Genomic DNA, 13931 nt, shown 5'->3' with positions numbered 1-13931 from the left:
TTTACATTATAATAGGTAGTAGGAAATAATGTTGGTTGTAGGATACGTACAATGGAGGAGAAAGGGCAATATTGATCCATCATTCTATGCTACCCATGTCTGTATGATATTAATAAGGGCAAACAATATGTTCTGATTAGGTGGCAATAGTTAGAGATGGAGACTTACCTTGCCATTGCAAGGTCACAGAAGGCTGCATACTGAAGGCAGTCTTGCTGCTTCAGCTCTTTAGCCAACTGGCCTGCAACCAATCAGAAATACTGGGTGAGATGCAAGCCACATAATCAACAGAAGTTGTGCAAATGGTGTACTTAATAGTAGGGGTCATCATCTGAAAACATTAACATATGAATGAATTGTTGATATGTCAGAAACATGGTTATTAGTCATACATTTTTTCCCAGGACACATTAGCTACTCACCAAACTGCTCACTTGCTTCTGCTACATTGGGTTTCCGAAGAAAACGTCTAAGGTGGGCAAAGTGAAATTACAACTAAGCCAGTAGGGACAACAGATTGTCAGACATGTTTAGTTAGCTGGTTGCCGTTAGCCTAGTAACCACTGCTCTAGTACCTGATTGGCTACAACGCTAGAAAACTAACGTCAGCTAAACAATCATTATCATTCAGGGATGAGGATTAATTTGAAACAGCTAACTAATTATCTATCTAGTGAGTTTAGCCAAAACATGGTAAAAATGGCAACATAAATCAATAAAACGCTTTTGATGCTGTCTTTGGACTTATGGAACTGACAGAAAGTGTAGCCGGCTACCGTTAGCTAGCTAGCTGTGAAATACTGGCTCGCAATTCAAAAGATTAGACGATCATGCATTACACATAGTCACTCGAATGGATACACAGAACAAAGACAAGAACGTAATAAATCGTACTTTTTCAATTTATTTGATACTGCACGATATCTCATCAGAAAGTCCCCCTCCGCTGCCATGGTCAACAATAGATGAAAAACGTAAATAAACCAAACCCGGAAGTAGAGATGGGAGACGCGTTTCGATTGGTTCTTACTCAAAATAGCCTAATAGTCTCATTGGATACAATCTTATCATGGTGGGACTTTGGAGAACAAGGGTTCAGTTTGCAAAATCTCTCGCTAAAATGAATCTGACATATTGCAGATATCTGTTATTTAGACAAAATAACAACCAGAGACATTCCGTGATGACAACAACCAGAGACAAAGCAGTTTATTTTCAACAGAAGTCACGAAGCTGCAGGGTAAAATACATACGTGATTTTAGGTCTGTGTAAAAGAACAAGAGAGATTGCAAAATCAGGAAAATATAGGCATATAGTTTCCCAAACACAGTGCAGATGCCAGTTGGTCAGAAATTCTCATAGACGCATTCAAATATTCCTTCCCCTTGCGGCGTTGCATTCTCCATCTGTAGGAGGAGAGTGGGAGAGAGGTCAGGACAGTAGCATCCCCATTAACTCGAACAGCTCTTTATCAACATTATTGGTAGATATAGGTCTACTCATATATAGAATATAGTAGAAAAATAGAATACAATTCAATATAATATATCTGGAATGACAAAACCAAGGCTTTAGTGATTTATATTTCCTGGATAGTGTATGTTCACACTGACCGATTCCTTTGACTTTCTCTTTACTTTTCCTTTCCTCTGGACAGATTCACGGTTTACTGCTGCTGCTGGTGCTCCTGGGGTCAAGACCTCATAGACAGATGCTGGCGGAGACTCTAGACTCTGAGAGAGGAGAGAGTTCCAGGTGAGACACATTCATTCTTGTAGATCACATAGGGTCTACAGTGGATGTGGAAGTTAATCAAAACAGTGGATCTTTGTTGATGATATTCTTTTGATGACCCATACACAGCTTTGACATGTGTCAAGGTCATTTTTGGTTCAACTCGTAAAATCAATGTGATATAGTTACAGCAAGTCAATGGAGATAGAGAGACATGCTTACAGCGTAAACTGGAGCAGAGGCAGCTGCATCCACTGATGTGTTACCGTTCTCCTCCTCCTCTTCATTCTCCCCTCTATTCCTTCCGCTTACTCCACTACCGGTACTTCCATTCTTCAATATAAATTGACCCCGGAAATCACAAGTTAACACACACACGGACTGATACAATGACAACATACCAACCACAACAGAAGGGTACAAAAATATACAGTGTTTCAGAACCTCCACCAAACCTTTCTCAAACCTCTTACCCATTGGCTTTTGAACACGTATATGGAGCCGATCACACTGAAGATGAGGAGGCCTGTGGTAAGAGCCCCCAACACAATGAAAAGGATGAAACCAGAGTAAAGCTGCCGGTACCCCTCGTCTGAAAGAGAGACAGAGACAAATACAGAGACACAGAGATACAGAGACAATAAACATAGTACCATTAGAGTTTGTCCAGTGTCAGTCAATGGCTGAACACTTTGGTTGCAAGTAGATTAATGTCAAGTGAGAGAGAAAAAAAGAGTTAGAGGGCTTTTTATTTTCACGACGACAATCGTGCGTGTTGTTGATGGTGGCGTACGTCTGACATTCAGCTGACATCTACAGTGTTTGTACCAAAAAAGGTCCCTTTTAAAAAAGGATTGTGTTTTCACTGTCACGTCAACAATTCCTGTTACTCAACATGTGGACAACAGAAGTTTCACTAACTGACTAACTGTTATCTTTCTATCATCCCTTCATTTTCTTCTTCTTCTACCACACACTCACCTTTCACCAGAAGGGTCCAGAAGATCTCCACATTTGTATACTTGCAGTTATACTCTCCTGAGTATGAACTGTTATATGCTGTTATTTCCAAATGAAATGTTTTTGTTTTTGTTTCAGGAGAAAAGAGAATAATCCATTCTTTTATCTTCTTTTGTTCTGGAGGCCCAGAGCAGATTAAGTTGCTGGAGCTCTGATTCATTGGGATGGTCACTTTGGGTTTGTAAAGGACCGTTTCTCCTGCCAGAGCCACCCTGATTCTGTCCGGCATGGAGATGGCTGGGTTGGCTTCTAAATGACACAGGGGGATGTATAGTCAGGCTCAATCTGACATCGAAGAACCAAATAGGCAACTTACTTATGTATTGATTTGCAATACTTTGATAAAGCCCGCTAAAAATACATTGATATACAATGTTGATGAGAAAAGACAGTTCTGTAAATGATAACAGGAATTTCTATCATGACATTTCTAACTTCTAACATGAAAAAATGACTTTCAACTGTATCATTGTATTGGTATTTAAATGTTTTGTTAATTAAATACCCTTACCTTGAGCCTGATGATTTCCCAAACACATCAGGACACACAGAACTTCAACCATCCAGATGCACATTTTGAAGAGACACCAAAGGTTTAGTTTTCCCCCCTCTGTTTCTATTTGTTTGTGGTCACTTGAGATAGGAATACCTGTATCAGTATTGGAAGGATTTCGTCGAATTTCCCAAACAGTGTATGAGTGTCGCTCCTAGCCTTTCCCCTGTTCAGATTGCCCAGAATGTGTATGTCTATATCTGTTAGTCTTGGCCTCAGAGAGGTCGCAATACTGGGGTTCCTGTTTTGCTCTGGCCACTTCCTCAAAGTATTAATTAATGTGAGTCATTCTATCAGAGATAGAATGACCAAGATACTGTACTGCTCTAGGAGGCATAGACTATAAAATAACAGATACATTTAAAATATATATAAACAGATTATGCATGAAAGCATGAAGCATTTACAGCAGACAGGGAATGTCCAAAAAGTACAGTTATTACAGTATGTACTCTTGTGTATGTTTTGTTGTGATACAACAGGCAGCTACTGTGTTATTATTGTGTTTGTTACGTCACTCACCAGATCCATCCCAGATGCAGTGTTGAGTTTCCTCCACTGTGAGACAGTGTTGGAGAGACCCAGAGTTAAAGTTCAAACCACACATGAGCACTAAATGAGAGTCTGGCCCTTCGGATGAAAGAGAGAGAGAGAGGAAAACATCTGAGAAAGAGAGAATGGAATTCGGGGGAGGTGACAAATTGTCTATGTTAATGCAAACCAGATGAATGTACATCCGTTTGACTTCTCCTCAACTAATGCTCTCAGTCAGTGTGGAAGGAAGAACTGCACAGCATTGCAACACCTCTGCACGTGCCTATGCCTCTTCCCCTCTTCCCTTCTTCCCTCTCTCTCTATTCCCTTCTTTTACAAACTCTTTCCCCTGTTATCCCCCTTTCATTGGCAGAGCTGGAAGCCAACTCTGACCTCACAGCAGCCACTGCACAACAACAGACTTAGAGAGAGAACAGAAATAACATCTGGATACCAGTGAATAAAAATTATGTTCACTCTATTTCATACCATTCCCCCTCTCCTTATCTATATCTAACTCCCCTCCGACCTTAAATCACTTTCTTGCATTCTTTTACCTGGCAGGGCAAATCCACTGTCAACAGTATGGAAGGAATTCACCTGGATTTGGTCAGTTGATGTGTTGGACTGAACTTGGACGATAACCAGAGCTGGATGAAATGCGTCATCATTTGAGAAATGTGGAGCATTTGCTGTTATACTTTTGGGTTCTTGAAATAATGTCATAGCTCATATAGGATAACAATCATTCTTTACCTCCATCTGCATCAAAGAGAAGGGGAAACAGAGGGGCGGGGAAGGGGGAATGACAGGAAGACTCAAAAGAAAAGTGAATATGAAGAGAACACGTACATCTGGAAACAGCTGGAACCCAGAAAGAGAGGGGGAGAGAGAGAGAGAAGAGAGAGTAAGATGTGTACGCTCCTCAGTCCTCTCACAGTTCACAAATAAAGAGTCCTTAAGTGGGTCCGCACTGCCCAGCCACATTCTCCTGCTTATCACATTACTACTGCAGGGACAGAGAGGAGAAGAGAGGGACGAGGAAGAGGAGACCAAGGCATTGGAAGAGCGGAGAAAAGGGGGAGATAATACTTCAAATAAAGTGAAGGCACCAAGTTTTATTGAGTGACAACTTGGACCTGCTAAATTAAACCCAATTCCCTGAAGGTGTAAGTATTGTTTCATTCACTCATTTAAAACACGCAATGTACTTCTCATCCAGCAAATGCATTGGTTTGTTGGCCTTGTTTCAGTTGTTTGTGGCACTGTTGTTTTACCGTTGACCATTTAACTGGGATACATACGGAACCTTATCTTCCTGCATGTGTCTAATTTGTCTGTTTGGTTCTTGATATGTTTATTGAAACAGCTCCACCATATTCAAGTTTCATGTTTCAATGTTTAGTCACCACCTGCGCAGGTCACCACAGGTGTAAAACAGTACAGTGAAATCCTTACCATGAGAGCCCTTTCCCAATATTGCAGTGATAATAATATACTGTAGATAATAATAGAAAATATAATAAAAAATAAAATTAAGAATAAAAACCACACAAGAACTATGATGACTTTTAAAGAAACAAGAATGCAAGTACATACAGATCAGTACCTTATTCAATATGCAGGGATACTGGAGTGGTAGTATATACAGGTCAGTACCAGTACCTTATTCAATATGCAGGGATACTGGAGTGGTAGTATATACAGGTCAGTACCAGTACCTTATTCAATATGCAGGGATACTGGAGTGGTAGTATATACAGGTCAGTACCAGTACCTTATTCAATATGCAGGGATAATGGAGTGGTAGTATATACAGGTCAGTACCAGTACCTTATTCAATATGCAGGGATACTGGAGTGGTTGTATATACAGGTCAGTATCAGTACCTTATTCAATATGCAGGGATACTGGAGTGGTAGTATATACAGGTCAGTACCAGTACCTTATTCAATATGCAGGGATAATGGAGTGGTAGTATATACAGGTCAGTACCAGTACCTTATTCAATATGCAGGGATACTGGAGTGGTTGTATATACAGGTCAGTATCAGTACCTTATTCAATATGCAGGGATACTGGAGTGGTAGTATATACAGGTCAGTACCAGTACCTTATTCAATGTGCAGGGATACTGTAGTGGTAGTATATACAGGTCAGTACCAGTACCTTATTCAATGTGCAGGGATACTGTAGTGGTAGTATATACAGGTCAGTACCAGTACCTTATTCAATGTTCAGGCATACTGGAGTGGTTGTATATACAGGTCAGTACCAGTACCTTATTCAATGTTCAGGCATACTGGAGTGGTTGTATATACAGGTCAGTACCAGTACCTTATTCAATGTTCAGGCATACTGGAGTGGTAGTATATACAGGTCAGTATCAGTACCTTATTCAATGTGCAGGCATACTGGAGTGGTAGTATATACAGGTCAGTACCAGTACCTTATTCAATGTGGAGGGATACTGGAGTGGTAGTATATACAGGTCAGTACCAGTACCTTATTCAATGTGGAGGGATAATGGAGTGGTAGTATATACAGGTCAGTACCAGTACCTTATTCAATGTGCAGGCATACTGGAGTGGTAGTATATACAGGTCAGTACCAGTACCTTATTCAATGTGGAGGGATACTGGAGTGGTAGTATATACAGGTCAGTACCAGTACCTTATTCAATGTGCAGGCATACTGGAGTGGTAGTATATACAGGTCAGTACCAGTACCTTATTCAATGTTCAGGCATACTGGAGTGGTTATATATACAGGTCAGTACCAGTACCTTATTCAATGTTCAGGCATACTGGAGTGGTTATATATACAGGACAGTACCAGTACCTTATTCAATATTCAGGGTTACTGGAGTGGTAGTATATACAGGTACCTTATTCAATATGCAGGGATACTGGAGTGGTAGTATATACAGGTCAGTACCAGTACCTTATTCAATAGGCAGGGATACTGGAGTGGTAGTATATACAGGACAGTACAGTACCTTATTCAATATACAGGGATACTGGAGTGGTATATATACAGGACAGTACCAGTGACTTATTCAATGTGCAGGGATACTGGAGTGGTAGTATATACAGGTCAGTACCAGTACCTTATTCAATATACAGGGATACTGGAGTGGTAATATATACAGGACAGTACCAGTGACTTATTCAATATACAGGGATACTGGAGTGGTAATATATACAGGACAGTACCAGTGACTTATTCAATGTGCAGGGATACTGGAGTGGTAGTATATACAGGTCAGTACCAGTACCTTATTCAATGGGCAGGGATACTGGAGTGGTAGTATATACAGGTCAGTACCAGTACCTTATTCAATGTGGAGGGATACTGGAGTGGTAGTATATACAGGTCACTGCCAGTACCTTATTCAATGGGCAGGGATAATGGAGTGGTAGTATATACAGGTCAGTACCAGTACCTTATTCAATGTGGAGGGATACTGGAGTGGTAGTATATACAGGTCAGTACCAGTACCTTATTCAATGTGGAGGGATAATGGAGTGGTAGTATATACAGGTCAGTACCAGTACCTTATTCAATGTGGAGGGATACTGGAGTGGTAGTATATACAGGTCAGTACCAGTACCTTATTCAATGTGGAGGGATAATGGAGTGGTAGTATATACAGGTCAGTACCAGTACCTTATTCAATGTGGAGGGATACTGGAGTGGTAGTATATACAGGTCAGTACCAGTACCTTATTCAATGTGCAGGCATACTGGAGTGGTAGTATATACAGGTCAGTACCAGTACCTTATTCAATATTCAGGGTTACTGGAGTGGTAGTATATACAGGTCAGTACCTTATTCAATGTGCAGGCATACTGGAGTGGTAGTATATACAGGTCAGTACCAGTACCTTATTCAATAGGCAGGGATACTGGAGTGGTAGTATATACAGGTCAGTACCAGTACCTTATTCAATAGGCAGGGATACTGGAGTGGTAGTATATACAGGTCAGTATCAGTACCTTATTCAATGTGCAGGCATACAGTACCAGTACCTTATTCAATGTGGAGGGATACTGGAGTGGTAGTATATACAGGTCAGTACCAGTACCTTATTCAATGTGGAGGGATAATGGAGTGGTAGTATATACAGGTCAGTACCAGTACCTTATTCAATGTGCAGGCATACTGGAGTGGTAGTATATACAGGTCAGTACCAGTACCTTATTCAATATACAGGGATACTGGAGTAATATATACAGGACAGTACCAGTGACTTATTCAATGTGCAGGGATACTGGAGTGGTAGTATATACAGGTCAGTACCAGTACCTTATTCAATATACAGGGATACTGGAGTGGTAATATATACAGGACAGTACCAGTGACTTATTCAATATACAGGGATACTGGAGTGGTAATATATACAGGACAGTACCAGTGACTTATTCAATGTGCAGGGATACTGGAGTGGTAGTATATACAGGTCAGTACCAGTACCTTATTCAATGGGCAGGGATACTGGAGTGGTAGTATATACAGGTCAGTACCAGTACCTTATTCAATATACAGGGATACTGGAGTGGTAATATATACAGGACAGTACCAGTGACTTATTCAATATACAGGGATACTGGAGTGGTAATATATACAGGACAGTACCAGTGACTTATTCAATGTGCAGGGATACTGGAGTGGTAGTATATACAGGTCAGTACCAGTACCTTATTCAATGGGCAGGGATACTGGAGTGGTAGTATATACAGGTCAGTACCAGTACCTTATTCAATGTGGAGGGATACTGGAGTGGTAGTATATACAGGTCACTGCCAGTACCTTATTCAATGGGCAGGGATAATGGAGTGGTAGTATATACAGGTCAGTACCAGTACCTTATTCAATGTGGAGGGATACTGGAGTGGTAGTATATACAGGTCAGTACCAGTACCTTATTCAATGTGGAGGGATAATGGAGTGGTAGTATATACAGGTCAGTACCAGTACCTTATTCAATGTGGAGGGATACTGGAGTGGTAGTATATACAGGTCAGTACCAGTACCTTATTCAATGTGGAGGGATAATGGAGTGGTAGTATATACAGGTCAGTACCAGTACCTTATTCAATGTGGAGGGATACTGGAGTGGTAGTATATACAGGTCAGTACCAGTACCTTATTCAATGTGCAGGCATACTGGAGTGGTAGTATATACAGGTCAGTACCAGTACCTTATTCAATATTCAGGGTTACTGGAGTGGTAGTATATACAGGTCAGTACCTTATTCAATGTGCAGGCATACTGGAGTGGTAGTATATACAGGTCAGTACCAGTACCTTATTCAATAGGCAGGGATACTGGAGTGGTAGTATATACAGGACAGTACCAGTACCTTATTCAATAGGCAGGGATACTGGAGTGGTAGTATATACAGGTCAGTACCAGTACCTTATTCAATAGGCAGGGATACTGGAGTGGTAGTATATACAGGACAGTACCAGTGACTTATTCAATGTGCAGGGATACTGGAGTGGTAGTATATACAGGTCAGTACCAGTACCTTATTCAATGTGCAGGCATACTGGAGTGGTAGTATATACAGGTCAGTACCAGTACCTTATTCAATGTGGAGGGATACTGGAGTGGTAGTATATACAGGTCAGTACCAGTACCTTATTCAATGTGGAGGGATAATGGAGTGGTAGTATATACAGGTCAGTACCAGTACCTTATTCAATGTGCAGGCATACTGGAGTGGTAGTATATACAGGTCAGTACCAGTACCTTATTCAATGTGGAGGGATACTGGAGTGGTAGTATATACAGGTCAGTACCAGTACCTTATTCAATGTGCAGGCATACTGGAGTGGTAGTATATACAGGTCAGTACCAGTACCTTATTCAATGTTCAGGCATACTGGAGTGGTTATATATACAGGTCAGTACCAGTACCTTATTCAATGTTCAGGCATACTGAAGTGGTTATATATACAGGTCAGTACCTTATTCAATATTCAGGGTTACTGGAGTGGTAGTATATACAGGTACCTTATTCAATATGCAGGGATACTGGAGTGGTAGTATATACAGGTCAGTACCAGTACCTTATTCAATAGGCAGGGATACTGGAGTGGTAGTATATACAGGACAGTACCAGTACCTTATTCAATATACAGGGATACTGGAGTGGTAATATATACAGGACAGTACCAGTGACTTATTCAATGTGCAGGGATACTGGAGTGGTAGTATATACAGGTCAGTACCAGTACCTTATTCAATATACAGGGATACTGGAGTGGTAATATATACAGGACAGTACCAGTGACTTATTCAATATACAGGGATACTGGAGTGGTAATATATACAGGTCAGTACCAGTACCTTATTCAATGTGCAGGCATACTGGAGTGGTAGTATATACAGGTCAGTACCAGTACCTTATTCAATGTGGAGGGATACTGGAGTGGTAGTATATACAGGTCAGTACCAGTACCTTATTCAATGTGCAGGCATACTGGAGTGGTAGTATATACAGGTCAGTACCAGTACCTTATTCAATATTCAGGGTTACTGGAGTGGTAGTATATACAGGTCAGTACCTTATTCAATATGCAGGGATACTGGAGTGGTAGTATATACAGGTCAGTACCAGTACCTTATTCAATAGGCAGGGATACTGGAGTGGTAGTATATACAGGACAGTACCAGTACCTTATTCAATAGGCAGGGATACTGGAGTGGTAGTATATACAGGTCAGTACCAGTACCTTATTCAATAGGCAGGGATACTGGAGTGGTAGTATATACAGGACAGTACCAGTGACTTATTCAATGTGCAGGGATACTGGAGTGGTAGTATATACAGGTCAGTACCAGTACCTTATTCAATGTGGAGGGATACTGGAGTGGTAGTATATACAGGTCAGTACCAGTACCTTATTCAATGTGGAGGGATAATGGAGTGGTAGTATATACAGGTCAGTACCAGTACCTTATTCAATGTGCAGGCATACTGGAGTGGTAGTATATACAGGTCAGTACCAGTACCTTATTCAATGTTCAGGCATACTGGAGTGGTTATATATACAGGTCAGTACCAGTACCTTATTCAATGTTCAGGCATACTGGAGTGGTTATATATACAGGTCAGTACCAGTACCTTATTCAATATGCAGGGATACTGGAGTGGTTGTATATACAGGTACCAGTACCGTATTCAATATGCAGGGATACTGGAGTGGTAGTATATACAGGTCAGTACCAGTACCTTATTCAATATGCAGGGATACTGGAGTGGTTGTATATACAGGTCAGTACCAGTACCTTATTCAATATGCAGGGATACTGGAGTGGTTGTATATACAGGTACCAGTACCGTATTCAATATGCAGGGATACTGGAGTGGTAGTATATACAGGTCAGTACCAGTACCTTATTCAATATGCAGGGATACTGGAGTGGTTGTATATACAGGTCAGTACCAGTACCGTATTCAATGTGCAGGGGTACTGGATTGGTAGTATATACAGGTCAGTACCAGTACCTTATTCAATATGCAGGGATACTGGAGTGGTTGTATATACAGGTCAGTACCAGTACCGTATTCAATGTGCAGGGGTACTGGATTGGTAGTATATACAGGTCAGTACCAGTACCTTATTCAATATGCAGGGATACTGGAGTGGTTGTATATACAGGTCAGTACCAGTACCGTATTCAATGTGCAGGGGTACTGGATTGGTAGTATATACAGGTCAGTACCAGTACCTTATTCAATATGCAGGGATACTGGAGTGGTTGTATATACAGGTCAGTACCAGTACCTTATTCAATGTGCAGGGATACTGGAGTGGTAGTATATACCAGTACCAGTACCTATTCAATGTGCAGGGATACTGGAGTGGTTGTATATACAGGTCAGTACCAGTACCTTATTCAATATACAGGGATACTGGAATGGTAATATATACAGGACAGTACCAGTGACTTATTCAATGTGCAGGAGACTGGAGTGGTAGTATATACAGGTCAGTACCAGTACCTTATTCAATGTTCAGGCATACTGGAGTGGTAGTATATACAGGACAGTACCAGTACCTTATTCAATGTGCAGGCATACTGGAGTGGTAGTATATATACAGGTCAGTACCAGTACCTTATTCAATGTGCAGGGATACTGGAGTGGTAGTATATACAGGACAGTACCAGTGACTTATTCAATGTGCAGGGAGACTGGAGTGGTAGTATATACAGGACAGTACCAGTACCTTATTCAATAGGCAGGGATACTGGAGTGGTAGTATATATAGGTCAGTACCAGTACCTTATTCAATGTTCAGGCATACTGGAGTGGTTATATATACAGGTCAGTACCAGTACCTTATTCAATGTTCAGGCATACTGGAGTGGTTATATATACAGGTCAGTACCAGTACCTTATTCAATGTTCAGGCATACTGGAGTGGTTATATATACAGGTCAGTACCAGTACCTTATTCAATGTTCAGGCATACTGGAGTGGTTATATATACAGGTCAGTACCAGTACCTTATTCAATGTTCAGGCATACTGGAGTGGTAGTATATACAGGTCAGTACCAGTACCTTATTCAATGTTCAGGCATACTGGAGTGGTTATATATACAGGTCAGTACCAGTACCTTATTCAATGTTCAGGCATACTGGAGTGGTTATATATACAGGTCAGTACCAGTACCTTATTCAATGTTCAGGCATACTGGAGTGGTAGTATATACAGGTCAGTACCAGTACCTTATTCAATGTTCAGGGATACTGGAGTGGTAGTATATACAGGTCAGTTTATTCAATATGCAGGGATACTGGAGTGGTAGTATATACAGGTCAGTACCAGTACCTTATTCAATACGTAGGGATACTGGAGTGGTTGTATGTACAGGTCAGTACCAGTACCTTATTCAATACGCAGGGATACTGGAGTGGTAGTATATACAGGTCAGTACCAGTACCTTATTCAATGCAGGAATACTGGAGTGGTAGTTTATACAGGTCCCTGCCAGTACTTTATTCAATGCAGGGATACTGAGTGGTTGAAAATACAGGTCACTGCCAGTACCTTATTTAATGCAGGGATACTGGAGTGGTTGAGGTGGGTTCATACATAAAATGGGACTGGTAGTATGATATACATGTAAACAAGGCTGAAAAGTGACTGGTACCAGAACGGGAGCCTGGAGACCAGTCAATGTCTCGGGTGACCGGAGTCTTTGTCAATATTTCGTGCCTGATATGGCTTTTTAAAGCTTGTTTCTTGTGAGGATAGGTGCTAATTTGTATATTCCACTCTCCCTCTGGTCTGGTTCCAACTGCGACACGAGACCCTCTTATAAAAGCATTTACAAGACTTCTTTCATGAGTCATCATCTAAGATATCCAGAACATTCCAAGTGATTACCAATCCTTCTCAGGGTCTCCGTTCTGGGTATAATCCCCTTCCTGCTCTTTACATAGCCTTGTTTCTGGAACCAATACAATACAATCAAGGTCTTCAAACTGTTTGCTGGTTGGTTGGACACATGGTCATTCTCCTTCTATCACGCCACTGTCCTGAAGACACAGGCCCCACTGTCCCTCACACAAAATAGATTTTCTTCAGGCCTTGAAATAAACTAATTGAGTTTGCTCAGTCCAACAGGTCATAAGACTGTCCGACTCCTGTCCTTACCACAAATGAATTACCTGTTTTCAGTCACAGTATCGAAAACATACTTGTACATACTTTGAGAGACTTTCAAAGAGGGATAGGTAATATAGAGGGTTTCTAAGATGACCTATACCAAACCAACATGTGAACATGCACGTGGATCTGTCTTCAACTCTTAACTGGGCCACGGAGAGACTGTTGGCAGCCTTGTGTGGAAAAAACAACTTTTTCTTCACTCTCTCTCTCTCCTCTTTTCTGATTCTTCTCTCTGTCTCTGACTTTCCCTATTTCTTCTGAACGTAATCAAATTGTTGTAATGTCACAGTGAACTGATTTTGGCTAATTGGCAGATTTTTTCAATCATTCTTGTTGTGTTTTCCTTTTCTTCTTCATAAAAGGGCTGTGTCTTCATCATGGCCCTCAAACTGTG

General features: G+C 41.0%; 1 protein-coding gene across 1 annotated transcript; it reads right to left on the bottom strand.

Moving 5' to 3' along the window:
• Positions 1–1179: 1179 nt before the first annotated feature.
• LOC124015940 lies at positions 1180–3525 on the bottom strand. The gene is made up of 6 exons (XM_046331434.1): positions 3267–3525; positions 2717–3004; positions 2209–2327; positions 1958–2068; positions 1615–1734; positions 1180–1407 (listed from the first exon to the last, which is right to left on the bottom strand). Exons 1-6 carry the CDS (start codon positions 3328–3330, stop codon positions 1348–1350), a joined length of 762 nt encoding a protein of 253 aa, XP_046187390.1. The 5' UTR covers positions 3331–3525; the 3' UTR covers positions 1180–1347.
• Positions 3526–13931: the final 10406 nt, after the last annotated feature.

The sequence above is a fragment of the Oncorhynchus gorbuscha genome, linkage group LG26, assembly GCF_021184085.1.
Source record: "Oncorhynchus gorbuscha isolate QuinsamMale2020 ecotype Even-year linkage group LG26, OgorEven_v1.0, whole genome shotgun sequence".
NCBI lineage: Eukaryota > Metazoa > Chordata > Actinopteri > Salmoniformes > Salmonidae > Oncorhynchus > Oncorhynchus gorbuscha.
Note: the sequence above shows the minus strand (reverse complement) of the source record. Positions and strands in the feature narration are given on the sequence as shown.

Bases quoted from the DNA above. Each gene is read 5' to 3' on its own strand.
- LOC124015940 (XM_046331434.1), bottom strand. From the start codon at position 3,330: ATGTGCATCTGGATGGTTGAAGTTCTGTGTGTCCTGATGTGTTTGGGA. The intron at 2,069-2,208 runs GTAAGAGGTTTG...TTTATATTGAAG, and splicing joins ACGTGTTCAAAAGCCAATGG to AATGGAAGTACCGGTAGTGG. The intron at 1,735-1,957 runs GTAAGCATGTCT...CTCCTCTCTCAG, and splicing joins CCTCTGCTCCAGTTTACGCT to AGTCTAGAGTCTCCGCCAGC.